The sequence below is a fragment of the Prionailurus bengalensis genome, chromosome A2 (assembly GCF_016509475.1).
Source record: "Prionailurus bengalensis isolate Pbe53 chromosome A2, Fcat_Pben_1.1_paternal_pri, whole genome shotgun sequence".
Classification (NCBI taxonomy): domain Eukaryota; kingdom Metazoa; phylum Chordata; class Mammalia; order Carnivora; family Felidae; genus Prionailurus; species Prionailurus bengalensis.
In genome coordinates this window covers 110,725,593-110,739,047 of record NC_057348.1, presented here as the reverse complement: position 1 = coordinate 110,739,047, position 13,455 = coordinate 110,725,593, and the positions used below count along the sequence as shown (strand labels likewise).

The 13,455-nt window shown below is 37.0% G+C and overlaps 1 protein-coding gene across 8 annotated transcripts in view; it reads right to left on the bottom strand.

The window, feature by feature from the left end:
• HDAC9 (histone deacetylase 9) overlaps positions 1-13,455 on the bottom strand; it is a 939,997-nt gene that overhangs the window by 397,065 nt on the left and 529,477 nt on the right. For 4 of the 8 annotated variants that reach the window (XM_043589049.1, XM_043589043.1, XM_043589041.1 and 1 more), the window contains exons 8-9: positions 12,845-12,976; positions 9,345-9,460 (exon numbers count right to left, since the gene is read on the bottom strand). In XM_043589049.1, coding sequence (XP_043444984.1) covers positions 9,345-9,460; positions 12,845-12,976 — 248 coding nt within the window. The remainder of the gene's footprint in view (positions 1-9,344; positions 9,461-12,844; positions 12,977-13,455) is intronic. The other 4 variants (XM_043589047.1, XM_043589046.1, XM_043589048.1 and 1 more) reach the window with 1 other exon arrangement.

Genomic DNA, 13,455 nt, shown 5'->3' with positions numbered 1-13,455 from the left:
TTTATTTTTTTCTCACAAGGACAAGGCAGATATTTGTACATGAAAATCAAGAGGTATATTGAAAGTTTTAACAATACATTGCTTTTATATGCAACCCTTTACAGAACTAAAGTTGTCTAAAATGCCACAGCATGAAGACTGCAGGAAAAGATCTGATCATTACAATGTGTGAGACTGCAATTTTGCATTAGGAGCTCTAAGTAGCAGTTGCATATTTGCTCTAATTAAAAAGGCAAGCTTTTATTTTGCTTACATTAATATGCTTTTAATATTAATTTTTAGTTTGGAATATATGCTTGAATAAGAACAAAACGAATGCGTGAGAAAGCAAAAAATATTTTAACTGGCTTATTAGTTGCAAGCAGTAATTTATAATAAAATGATATTTCATTCACTTATGTTTTCATAGAAGATAAATAATGTGGAAAAGTAAGCACTTTAAATCATGTACAATATGCATTCCAGATTGTATCTGTTTATCTCACAACTGAGAGTTGACATGCACTGCGGGAATGGCACCAAAGATACCACAGGCTACACTAATGAGTTCATCTTTGTTTCACAGAATGAACTTCTGTGATATCTTTCCACCTCATCCCAGGAAGCAAACCTATGCTAAAGTAAGAAAAATACTTCTTCTTGGACGTAATAATGGCAGCAGCGGACCAGCTGCTCACATGGGCTTTGACTAAAGTGAAGACAACTGAGAAAATTCTCACTATGGGATTAAACTCTTGAAGTTTCATGTCAAAATCGAGTGTCTCCATTTCTTATGACAGTGTACTGCTTTTCAACACCTACCATGTGCCAACCTCTGGGCTAGGGACTTTTTTGGACATTAACCTATTTTTCATAGGCACTCTGTAGCTATCATTATGCTTCAATTATGGATAAAGAAACGGAGTGATTTGCTCAATTGTGGTCCCCAGTGAGATCAGGAACATAACTTTTAAACTGATCAAGGCTATATGATTTGTTGTCAGGTACTGCTATAGAAGCTATATCTCACTGGGCCACCATTACTGAAGGATATGGGAACCACAAAAAAAAAGTATGGACATGGGGGACACTTTAGAAAAGAAGAGGAAGCAAAATCTGGTCCTGAGGCTGATGGAAAAGAATAAATATGTGCAACTGGGAACCAGCTGACCTGGACATGAGAAGAAAGTGAAAGCCCTGGTGACTTTACAGACATGAGGGTGCTCAAGTCATGGAGACCATTCCTGAGGAAACAAAGAAAGTCGTGAGTCCCCCATGTTCACTAGGTATATAGCTGGTTCTTCCCACAGAGACTACTTGGTATAGTATATCACAGAACTGCAGGGATTTAGACATTACTTAGTTCATTTCCTTCAATTACAAGATAAGGTATCAGGCAGAGAATTTACATGGAATGGCTAGAATCACAAATAACTTCACAGACCTGAAAAAATGTTTTCCTCAAATTATCTTCTTTAAATACAACTCTCCTCGATACAGCTTTTTGATCAACACAGTCTATCTGTTCCAGGTTAGTGATTCTTAGGAAGAACCTAGAGTTGTATTCTATCTACACGGCTAAAAGAGGGCAGACACACTTGAAAGCCAGCCAAAGACGTGGTGAGAGATACCAATTCACTGAGACAGTGAAGGTTCCTGACCAGTACTCTTACAAGGCTGGAAGGTTACTCCACCTTAGCATTGTGGTGAGATCACAAGCATTTTCAGGCAAAGCCATGATTTTTCCAGGAAGCAATTTTGAAACTGACCAGCCCTTAAATCAGAGCTGTGCTAAAATGCCATTTTCCATCTTAGAACATGGGGAAGATGGTTTTAATGTAAAAAAAAATTCAGAACTAGAAAGCATTCCTGTAGTAAGATAAAATGGAAATATTAAATGTATAAGTGACCACCTTTTAATACTTACAAAACAATTAATAAATAACAATTCAGTTAGATTAACAGTGTGGCACTGTGCTATGCTAGTTAGGTGCACAGAAAAACAGAAAACTAATGACCTGTGAAAACTATGATAATTAGAGTAGGGTTAAATCACTTCAATGGCACAGAGCAGGGTGTCAGTTTTATACCAGGCTTTGATTGGTAGCTAGGAGCATGTGACCGGAAAGAGCATGATGTTGAGAAGAGGGATATGACTGAGTCAGGTGTTGAGGCAGGGAAGGCCTACTCACATCTTAATAATGACCCTCAAAATTTTTTTCTTACCATAATAGCAATTGGAAGACTATCTTATGGATAATCTTTGCAATCCAGATGAATAAAACATACTGAAAAATTATATGTCTCTCAACAGAGCTATTAATTTTGCCACTGAAATCAGAAACCTGTTAGTTTCAATGAAAAGACTCAAAATCTCTTACAAAAGGAACACGGGCAAAAATTAGAAAAATACAAAATCTCAGAATGTCATAGGAATTGAGACAGGTAAAAACCATCACACATTGCTGGTGGGACTGTAGACTGGTATAGCAATTCTAAAGAGTAATTCATAAAAATAAACTAAAATAATTACACTATACGCTGTGACCCTAAAATTATTCTGCTGGGAATTATATCTTCAAGAAATTCTCTCATTAATCTCTCACTTATCATCATTTAGGATGATGTCCACTGAAGTATGAAGTTTATTGAAGCAGTTTTTGGTGGTGAGTGAGAACTGGAGTCTATTGGGACATCCCGCTGGAGAACAGGTAGATAAAATGGAGCACTGCCCACCAGGGATTGTTACAGTGATTAAAAGCAAACTATTAGGTATATGCATCCGTAATGACATGACTAGATCTAAGAACATATACTTAGTGATAAAAATAAGAAATGGAATGAGGTTGACAACACCATGCTATTTACACTCACTAAAATTTTGGGGCACAAAGCAGAAAATACAAATGATGTAAGAGCCCATGCAAACAAAAAATACAGGAGAGAATGACTGCCTATGGGGGCAAGGGAAATGGAAGTGGGGATAGGAGATACAGAGGAAGGAAGGAAGGAAGGAAGGAAGGAAGGAAGGAAGGAAGGAAGGAAGGGAAAGTAGGGAGGGATGGAGGGAGGAAAAGCAATACTTTTCTGACTTTTAAGACAAAGAAGTCAACAGATGATCTTTGATTGAAAACTAGTTGTGTAAATAATCACCTACTTCTTAAGAAGCTCCTAGAGAAAGTGGGTGTAGAATTTTAAATTTACTACATGGTCAAAATTACCTACAATATACATGAGCATCAAATAGGGAATGTAAGTCTCTGCAGAGTCTTGGTGAGGAGTAGTCTGGACTGGTGAAAATAAGTGTGGCCCCAGTGTCTTTCATTTGAGCTCCATCACTCACTGGCTTATGACTGGGCAGCTAACCACCTTTCCCTGGACATCAGATCCTTTGGCATGAGACAGAAGTACCTCTGACTGGCATGATCTGGTAATATCTACGTGTAGTAGAATGGCATGCAGGAAGACATGCTTGTAAACCTCAGTCTGCTTTAGCTTTAAAAGGTCCCAGATCCCCAAATTAGACTATCTGAAAGAGAGCCACATTAAAAAAGATGGGACGCTTGGGTGACTCAGTCAGTTAAGCACCCGACTCTTGATTTCGGCTCAGGTCATGATCTCAGGGTTAGCAAGCTAGAGCCCTGCATGGGACTGCATGGTGACAGTGTGGAGACTGCTCAGGATTCTCTCTCTCTCTCTCTCTCTCTCTCTCTCTCTCTCTCTCCCTCTTTCTCTCTCTGCCCCTTCCCTTGCTCGCACGCTCTGTCTCAAAACAAGCAAATAGGGGCGCCTGGGTGGCTCAGTCGGTTGAGCGTCCGACTTCGCTCAGGTCACGATCTCACCGTCCGTGAGTTTGAGCCCCGCATCAGGCTCTGTGTTGACAGCTCAGAGCCTGGAGCCTGCTTCAGATTCTGTGTCCCCCTCTCTCTGGCCCTCCCCCCATTCATGCTCTGTCTCTCTCTGTCTCAAAAATAAATAAATGTTAAAACAAGCAAATAAACAAAAAACAACAAAAAACCCCAAACCAAATATATATATATATATATATATATATATATATATATATATATATCTTAATCATTTAATACTTGTAGTTTTCACAGTAATTTTTTCAACAGTATTTATTTTCTATTGTCCTTTCAGATGGCAGATAGAAAATTAAAATCTCCATGTGATGAAGAAAGTTTTTAGAAATCTAAATCTCTAAGCTTTTACGTTTACTGGACATCCAAAAATGTACTACTATAAAATGATATGGAGACAAAAAATATTATCATTCACCTGGGCTTCCTTTGCATTTAAAAGGCACTGCTGAAGGTCTCGTTAAAGGTCTTGCTTTACGATATTGACTCACGTTATTCCTACTAAATGATTCTTTTGTCACATCAGCCTCTTTTCCCCGAAGATGGGGGGAAAGTGTTTTATCTTCTGCCATCGAAATCCATACCTCTGCACCCACTCAGGAGGAAGCATAACATTTACAGCAAATGTCACAACAACATGATGAAACAATAGGCAGAGGAGTCATGTGAGATTGGGGCAAACACAATAAGTGACATTTCAGATGATTTTAGAGTACTTAACCTTATTATTAGAATCCTTTTTAAAAAATCGTTTGAATCTGCTGGAAAAAAAATTATTTAAAAAATAGCACAGCAGAGCCAGACACTAATGTTCAAATAGAAATAAACCAGCTGCTTGGCTACTGTTAACAGAGCTATCAAATAAATCTACGGACTCTAAAATAATGGTGTTGATATTCACGGAAACATTTGAACCCGCAGGCCCACAGTATTAACAATAAAGTAACTAGATAGGTAAAGACATTTCTGACTAGAGCTGGAAATAGAAACTCCTGAGGTTTCAGCTCCCCAACCAAGTTTACAAATGAGTAAAACAAGTAGCTCCAACAAGCCGAGTTCAGGAGTGAGCATATGCAAGAAATAGAAGAAATGGAACAGAAGTGGTCAGAGCAGATGGAGACTCACTCTCACATGTGATTTGCTGGCTTGAAGACAAACATGCTAATGAGTTTTCCCTACTAGGAGTCAGTACTGATAACAACAACAAAAAATGAACTCGTTTCACACTTCACAATTCACTACCCACCTTCCTAACACCGATCCCTCACAACAAAGTTGTTGGAGTAGGCATGACTACCTTTCACTAGATAAAGAATCTGAGGTCAGGGCAAGTTTAGCGACTTAACCAATGATGACAAAGTAGTCGGTTTTGGAGCCAGGTTCCTGTGGAGCCTGTCGAATGGAAGACCCATACTTTCGAATTGGCTGTGCTGTTTCCTTAGCGGGGACTTATGAGTAAATTCTCCTCCTACTTCTGTCTTAACCTCCATCTAAATTGTGCAGGACATGTGAATTTACAAGAGAAAAATTTTCCTTTTGTCTAAGCCTCAAGATCAGCCGAGATACAGCGTTACTTTCCTGTTTCCTAAGTAAATCCTGTAGAGTAGATCCCGTTCATTTACACGAGCTGTGAAAGAATTAGGTGGCATGCTTTTATACTTACAGGTCACAGAATAAAGGTTCATTCAAATGTACACCGTTGAACTATTTTAAAATGAAAACTCACCTGTGCTGTTTAACCAAAGATGGTAAAATCAGCCTGTTTTGCAAATGGTGAACCAAACAATCGGCTTGGCTTTTCAAAGTGTAGTTGATGTGTATTTTTCATACCTTAAAAATATTTCTATTGATATGAAATTACACACTATTGTTAATCTTGGAAGATTTCTTTAAAAATCATACTAAACCCAAAATGATTGTTAATCAAGAATTGCTGAAAATATTTGTTTTCCTCTTTTTCTAGTGTAGGTGGAAGCATTTTGTGTAACACAGCTAGGATATTAATTTGTGGAGAGTTTCCATCTGAGTTCTGCTCTTTACCTCTCCAGTATGAATTATATTACAGACCTCTGTAAGTGCAACACAGCAGAAAACCACATGTTAGCCATCAGGGTTGAATTTTTTGTTTTGGGCCATGGAGAGGCTACCCATCAGTGCATAAAGGTCTGCCCACCTGGCCTTTTGGATCATAGTTCAGGCACACAATTAATTCATTATGAAGTAAGTCACTGCTTGCTTTTGAACTAGTCTTTCCAGCTTTGGAGGTGAATGTCCTGTCACTGACCTGAAGAAAAACCTCTACTCTTTCAAACTCCATTAAATCACATTTCCTTCTGTTTTTTTTTTTTTTTTTTTTAATGGTGGGGGTGGAAGGAAAGGTTTGTAACAGAATACGTTCTATAAGTAGCTGAAAAGTGAGGGCACTCTAAACAGATATTTGTGACAATAAAGGCTTTAGGAGTATAAAAGAGATTAAGACAGTATAAACAAATTTCTTTAATTGTCATTCTTCAATGTATATTATTTTGAAATTTAAATATAGGGTCGCATATTTTGGGACACTCAATTTAATTGAACAGGTCATAAAAAGTTTGAAGAGAAAATCTCACCAAAATTTTCCATTTACTTCCAATCTCACAATTATATATTTTTTGGTTGTTCTTTTATGGTGTACTAAGTAATGTGTATATATATATATATATATATATATATATATATATACACACACACACACACGCACAATACTTAGAGGAATGAGGAAGATACATATATTCTTTCATTTTATATATATATATATATCCATATATATGGATGTATATACATATATTCTCTCGTTATACATATATATTATATATATATATTATATATATAGTTAGTAACAAACCATGTCTCTCCCCATACTCCCCACCTTCCCCCCTCCAGAGAAATAACCATCATGCTAAATTGTGTGTTTATCACACCATTAATCTGTGTAAAATACACTTTCGCTGCATATACTTTCCCAATCAAGATATTGTACTGCTGTTTCTGAACCTAATAAAATACTCTCATGCTATAAGTGGTCTTCTGCACCTTTTAGCACTAACAATGAATTTCTAAGAATCATACATGCTGTTTAATGTAGTATAGTGTGTCATTATTTTTTTGAAGGGCACAAAATTCATCCAGAGCCGATTAAGAATCCAGACCCTTTAGTGCTGAGAATCACATTCCTCAAATTTAAAGGAAATGGAAATCTAAGGTTTTTAGAAATATCTGTGACCAAGTTGTTCTTTTCCTGGAAAGTGATTAAAGGGTCACAGAAAACTGACCAATATTGAGATATAAATGCATTAAAACAAATACAATACCTCAGCCAATAGTTCAAGAATCCCACTTATATCTATGATAACAAACACATGTGAAGAACTTATTCTATCTGGTATCACATTTTAGAAAGGAAAATAAAAAAAAGAAAGAGGGACAGCAGGATGGTGAGACACAAGAATAGATGAAGAATCTGGAGATAATGTCAAGGCCTGAACTGTTATTCTTCAGATAGCTTCCAGGTAATCATAAGCAAGAGAGATTCTATCTCTTCTGCCCATTTTCCTTGGAAAACTGAGAGAAATTTTTGAAATCTAGAATGCAGGTGTATTCCTCTAGAGAAGATATATATTTGCTTTTCCAGACACATAGGGGCCCTAACAAATCTGGGGCACTTTAAACCAAATTAACAGTTTGAGGTTATATAAATTTGGGATACAACTCCATGCAAGTACTAGCTTCTGGTGAAAACTTCTCAGGGAGAAATTCTGTCCCTGTATCCAGACACTTCTGGTGGCAGGGGTGAGGAGCTCACCAACATAGCATAGATACGGACTTTTGAAATTCCAGCTTAATATTTCATGTTAGATTATCCTCCTTGATCAGTACTGAGCTTTGCCTTCTTTCTCTTTAGTTTTGTGAGGCCTTAAAAACCAAAACTCAAAACTGAAGTATACAAATGTCCTCAGAGCAAAAGTGACTTCACTGGTTTCAATCCTTTGCTTATTAGGCATAACCTCTGGTTTTCTGCCTTCAATTATATTGTAGCCTGATTTTACAATTTATAAATAATGTGTGGTAAGTATATGGGTGCGTGTGCGTGTGTGTGTGTGTGTGTGTGTGTGTGTGTGTGTGTGTTATGTGTGTATGAAATTACAAAGACACAGATATTGGCATAATGTACTGAAGACATTTCTATCAATCAGGCTAACTATCCAAAATCAACTGCGTTGTCTCAGGAAATAGCAAAGAGAGTTCCCTATAAGTGTTTTAGTGGAAGTTTGATAATCACACATCAGGAAATATACATGATCCAAGAATCTGATATTTGATCAGTCTCTTTCAGCCCTCAGTTACCATGACTCTTATAAAATACAAGGGAAGAACATGTTACAGTTATATATGAGATGTTACTGTACAGCCTTCCCTGCATGGAGCAATTCATGGTAAGGAGGAATTATAATAACAGAAAAGAAAAATCAAGAGTTTCAGTCAATTGATGGGGTCTTTTGGGGGTGCCTGGATGGCTTAGTTGGTTAAGCATCAGACTCTTGATTTCAGCTCAGATCATGATCTCACATCTTAAGGTTAATGAGTTCCAGCCCCACGTAGGGTTTTGCTTTGATGGTGCAGAGCCTGCTTGGGATTCTCTCCGTCTCTTTTCTCTCTGCCCCTCCCTTGCTTGTGTGTGCTCTCTATTTCTCTTCCTCTGAAATAAATAAATAAACTTAAAAAAAATTGATAGTGTCCTCAAAACAGCCTATTTCATAAGAATGGCTATTAATAGACAGTTGCCTTTGCTTAGCCTAATGCCAAAACTACATAGAAAAATTCTTGTTGACTCGCAATTTTATTTTCCTCTATTTTTACATCATTGGTTTCAATAAATTATGTGTTGAAAAATGTTATTAGGGTTGACTGCATGAATTCAGATCAATTTCCTTTAATATTTCATTCTTCAAAAACAGAGTTCATATCTTATTCATCTTTATATTCCCATTCCCAGGAAAAATGGCTGGCACTTAGTAGGTCCTCAGTAAATGTTTGCTCAGTCGAGCCCTATGTTCCTCAGCTGGAATACTCCTTCTTTTTTTCATCACTCACCAGGGAGAACAAACCTACTTTGACAGGCTGTTCTACTGAGAGATTTTCATAAGGTTGTTTTTGCGTATTTATGGGTCTACCCCCATCAGAATAAAAACAAACGATAGTACTGAGCTGCACAACTGCTGGGCAGTGTATACTCAGCATCACTAAAAGGTTTTTTTGAGGATTACATTTCAACATTTTCAAACCCTGATTGTCATCCAAACTTTGTAAATAAGATCAAGTTTATTCAATTCCATATATTATAAGCCTACAGAAAAATAACTAAGAACAGGTGGCTTTAAAGTTCAGTTCAGAAATCTCACTTTGTTTTACAAGGCTCATCAAGGATCTGATTTTTAAAAGAACCAAAATAATAAAGAGCCTTACCTCAGCATGAGGAGTAGGTGGCAAAACTGAAGTCTCATTTTCAGTAACGTTACCGGTTGGCCCATTGTTTGGTGAGCTGGGGCCAGACCCTGGAGAGCTGCTACTGACTGAGGATTCTGAAAAACATTGTGAAGCACAAACAGATTCATGAAAAACATACAAAGATGAGCTTTAGTTATACTCTAAGTAACATACAGCACAGAACACTCTTTTCCTTCCCTATGGGAATGACAAGCACCATTTTAGTACGTTAAAAAAAAAACAAAAACAAAAAACTGTGGAAACTTTTGAAACATTTCTGAATTTTCATACCACTTTTCTCCCTTTGTTTTCACTGTTAAAAATACAACCCAGTACTCAATAGTTTCTAGAAAAGTAAGGATATCCACTTAGAAATCATTATAGAAGTTTTTGATGAAAAAAAAAAAAAGAAGTTCTTTGGAATAAATTCTGAAACACATCTTTCTCACTGCCTTTCTGTCTATATATTTTGCTTACATTTTGATTAATCTGCTCTTTATCTTTGATTCTTTCTTATTTGCTGTTTTTTGTTTTTAATTTTTTTTAACATTTATTTATTTTTGAGAGACAGAGACAGGCAGAGTATGAGCAGGGGAGGAGCAGAGAGAGAGGGAGACACAGAATTTGAAGCAGGTTGCAGGCTCTGAGCTGTCAGCACAGAGCCCGACGTGGAGCTCGAACTCACGAACTGTGAGATCATGACCTAAGCCAAAGTCGGTCACTCAACCGACTGAGCCACCCAGGCACGCCTTTGCTGTTCTTTTAATGAGAAAAATACACATTAAAAAAATACTTCAAGGAGCTTCGTCTCCCCTAGACTCCTAATTCTTGTCCTTCCTTGTGTGACTACTGTTTTCTCATTACTGTCTCATTTTCATATCCTGTCTTTAAAAAACAAAAACCAAAAAGTTATTTTCTTATATCTGCCTTGTCATTTTAAACCTATATTATTTATATCTTGTGTGTGATATTCAGACCAAAGTATTTCCTTATTTAGAAATCACTGCCATGAGCACTAGAACTCAAGGCAGCAAACAAATGCCGCTACAGGATTCTACAACATTGTACTGGATGAGCCCTGGAAGGGGAGGCAGCAACTGATTTTTTGGGATCACTGAGAAAGTCTCAGAAAATAAGTGATATTGCACCTGGTGCTTGAAGAGAAGTGGTTCATGATACGCAGGCAATGGAGAAGAAGGGAGTAGAGGAGAAGGCATCGCAGGCATGGGGATGTGCCAAGGCTTAGAATTTTAAAATAACATGGTTTTGGTGGAAAAGGGGCAGAAAACTCTGGAATTTAAAAAAGAGGGAGATGGCAAGTCATTCCCATGTCAATTATTGGGAGGAAAGGGGGCACAGGTTTGGAAACAGCATGCACTTGAACCTGTGTCATGGGGAAGACAGATGTACAGATGTGAGAACAGCAACGTCAATTTAACTGCTATGATGCTATGAAGTCTCTGCCTAGATAGTAAAAGTAATTAGTATTAAGTTCCAAACACAGCTCATCCCAGTTACATGAAAGCTGGCAGAAGAAGGGGGAGGAGTACAGGTGACTAAAGCTATCTGTCTGGTAGTCCAGATCCCCCAAAGACATTTAGAATAAGTACAACATACTAGTTTAAAAAAAATCTACCAAAGTGTCCACAAGTCCTAGCTCACTGAGCAGAAATGTGTGTCTAAAAAACATACAAGTCTCCTTTGAAAACACATTATTTCCTCAGATGAAAGGGGCAGTCATTATCTCACAAAATTAGGAAGGGAGAAATATGGTATTTCAAAAAAAAAAAAAGAATGAAAGAAACTTGAGCAAAACTCCAGCAAATCATAACCCCTTGAAGTTAGAATTAATCATTATCCAGATTGGTATTGAGCAAAACTCTGCTGCAATATGGCAAGTTACTGTGGGGGAAATGTTACAATCAAGAAAAGATCGTAAATAGAAAAGAACTTTGGGTTATATAAATATTACCTTAGAGAATCAGATTCTAAAGCGAAAACAAACAAAAAAAGCAAAGCGATGTATATGTTTTTCTTGTTTCTTCAGGTTTTCCTGTTATGAGGTAGCATATTCTCTCCAATTAGAAAAATCACTCATATCTACTTGCATTAGACAATGATATTTTCATCTTCTTTACATTCATGAAAACAGATTCACTTCCCAACACCCCAAACCCACTAAGTCCCTCTATTATAAAAACTTAAGATTTTTATTTACGTAAGTACAAATATGCATTCTGAAAAAGAAAGTCTGTAGCGCCGAATTTAGAATTGTCCAAATTAGTGATGATATTTGATATTAAAAATAAGTATAAACTTTACTATTTATTTATTTAACAGGTCTTATCTGTCAAGGAAAAAGTTTCCAATAATACTTTATTTGGATACACATATTAGTCTGTCAGGATTGCATAGGAGATGACACATCTTTTTTCCCTAAATAACCTGCCAAACTACCAAGTCACATTAGTATTCTGTATTTTCCACCTCCACCACCTTTGCCCTATTGTCTCCCCAAACTACACATTATGATGGCCACAGGAGATACAGACAAGTCATTTTTAAAAATTATTATCCTTACCTGCTAAGGATAAGATCTGATCTTAGAGGAGTAATAGCAACTGACTAGATTGGTATAACCATGGAAAAAAATGGTTGCAAATGACCACTTCTTTATTGATGCAACTGAAGGAAATGACCAGATACAACGCATAGCTCCAAGTAGGTACTCAGTAAACAGTAGTCCATACTATTACTTTGGCTAGCCGTTTTTGTTCTCATATCCCTAGGTCCTCTCTAATTTCAGACCAGGTACAACTGGGACTAGAAAGCTTTGTAAGACATCAGGTTGAATTTCCTAACCTGTTCACCCCACCACTAACCAGGCAGCTAAAAAAATAAGAACTCTTCCATTTGAGACTAGTGAAAATGACAGTTTCTTTCCCTTCCTAAAAGGCAATATATCCCCCTCCTGCCATAAGTCCCAGTTCACTAGTAAACACATAAAGTCATTTATGAGTTCTGTAAATTTGTTGAAAAGTCAAGGTTTTGCTGTTCCACATAGTTTAATTTTCCCAGATGCATTTTGTACATTCATGTCTGAGTATGGGGGAAGTGTTCTTCTTGGACCTCCCTCTGCTCATTTCTGATCAAATTTCATTAAAAGTTATATTCTTCTAGTTGGCATTCCTAAAACGGACTGCCTGTTTCTGAAAAGATTAAGGTGAGCTTTGGCATTCCCTAGTTACGCCTAGATTGACACATAGTTCTGTTTTTCATTCATTTCCTATTTAACACAGTTGGTGAATGCATGGCAGGGTTTACTGAACTACTTGTGAGTTTTCAATAAAATTTCCTTTCAAGAAATGTTTCTCCTCAAAATAACTTTAATATGCAACAGCCATGTTTATTCTAAACTATTTATTTTCATTCCTCCTACCAGCATTTTTTTAGTGTATGTCTGCCCAGTCCTCAATTACCTGTCACCTCAAACATTCGCTTCTTGAATGAAGTGACAACATTTCCATCCTTCCGCCTGAGTAAGGGGCTGCTTCTCCTCTCTGCCACTTTCTGTTTTAACCTGGACCGCACCTTCAAGTTGGGCTCAGAGGCTGGGGATTGAGACAAAGAAAATAGATAAAAATTAAAAAATAGAGAGCCAGCTGCTCCTGTGTATAAAAAACGGCTCACCCTTTTCTTGGTTCCTTCTCATCTCAAATTAAAATTCCAACCATGTAAAATAAGGCATTAACTCTAAATGAATGAAACAGACAAATATAGTAATTATTTTTATGAAATTTGCAAAATGTTTTCCTACTTCTCTAAATATGAAGTGAAAAAAGAGTAAAAATATAAAGTTTTCTACTTATTTTATCTGACAGAATTGGGATTGCTGGGAGGTTTAATCATTAAATATGTTTGGGTCAGAGTAAGATTTATTATACGTCATTGTCAGCTCTTTTAATTCTCCCAAGGGTGAAACGCAATACCATAAAAACAGTACCCTGATGTGATTTTAGAGACTCTGGCCTGACTTCTGGTAATAAGAAGACACCTCTGTAGCATATAATTTATGTCTAATTCTGATTCC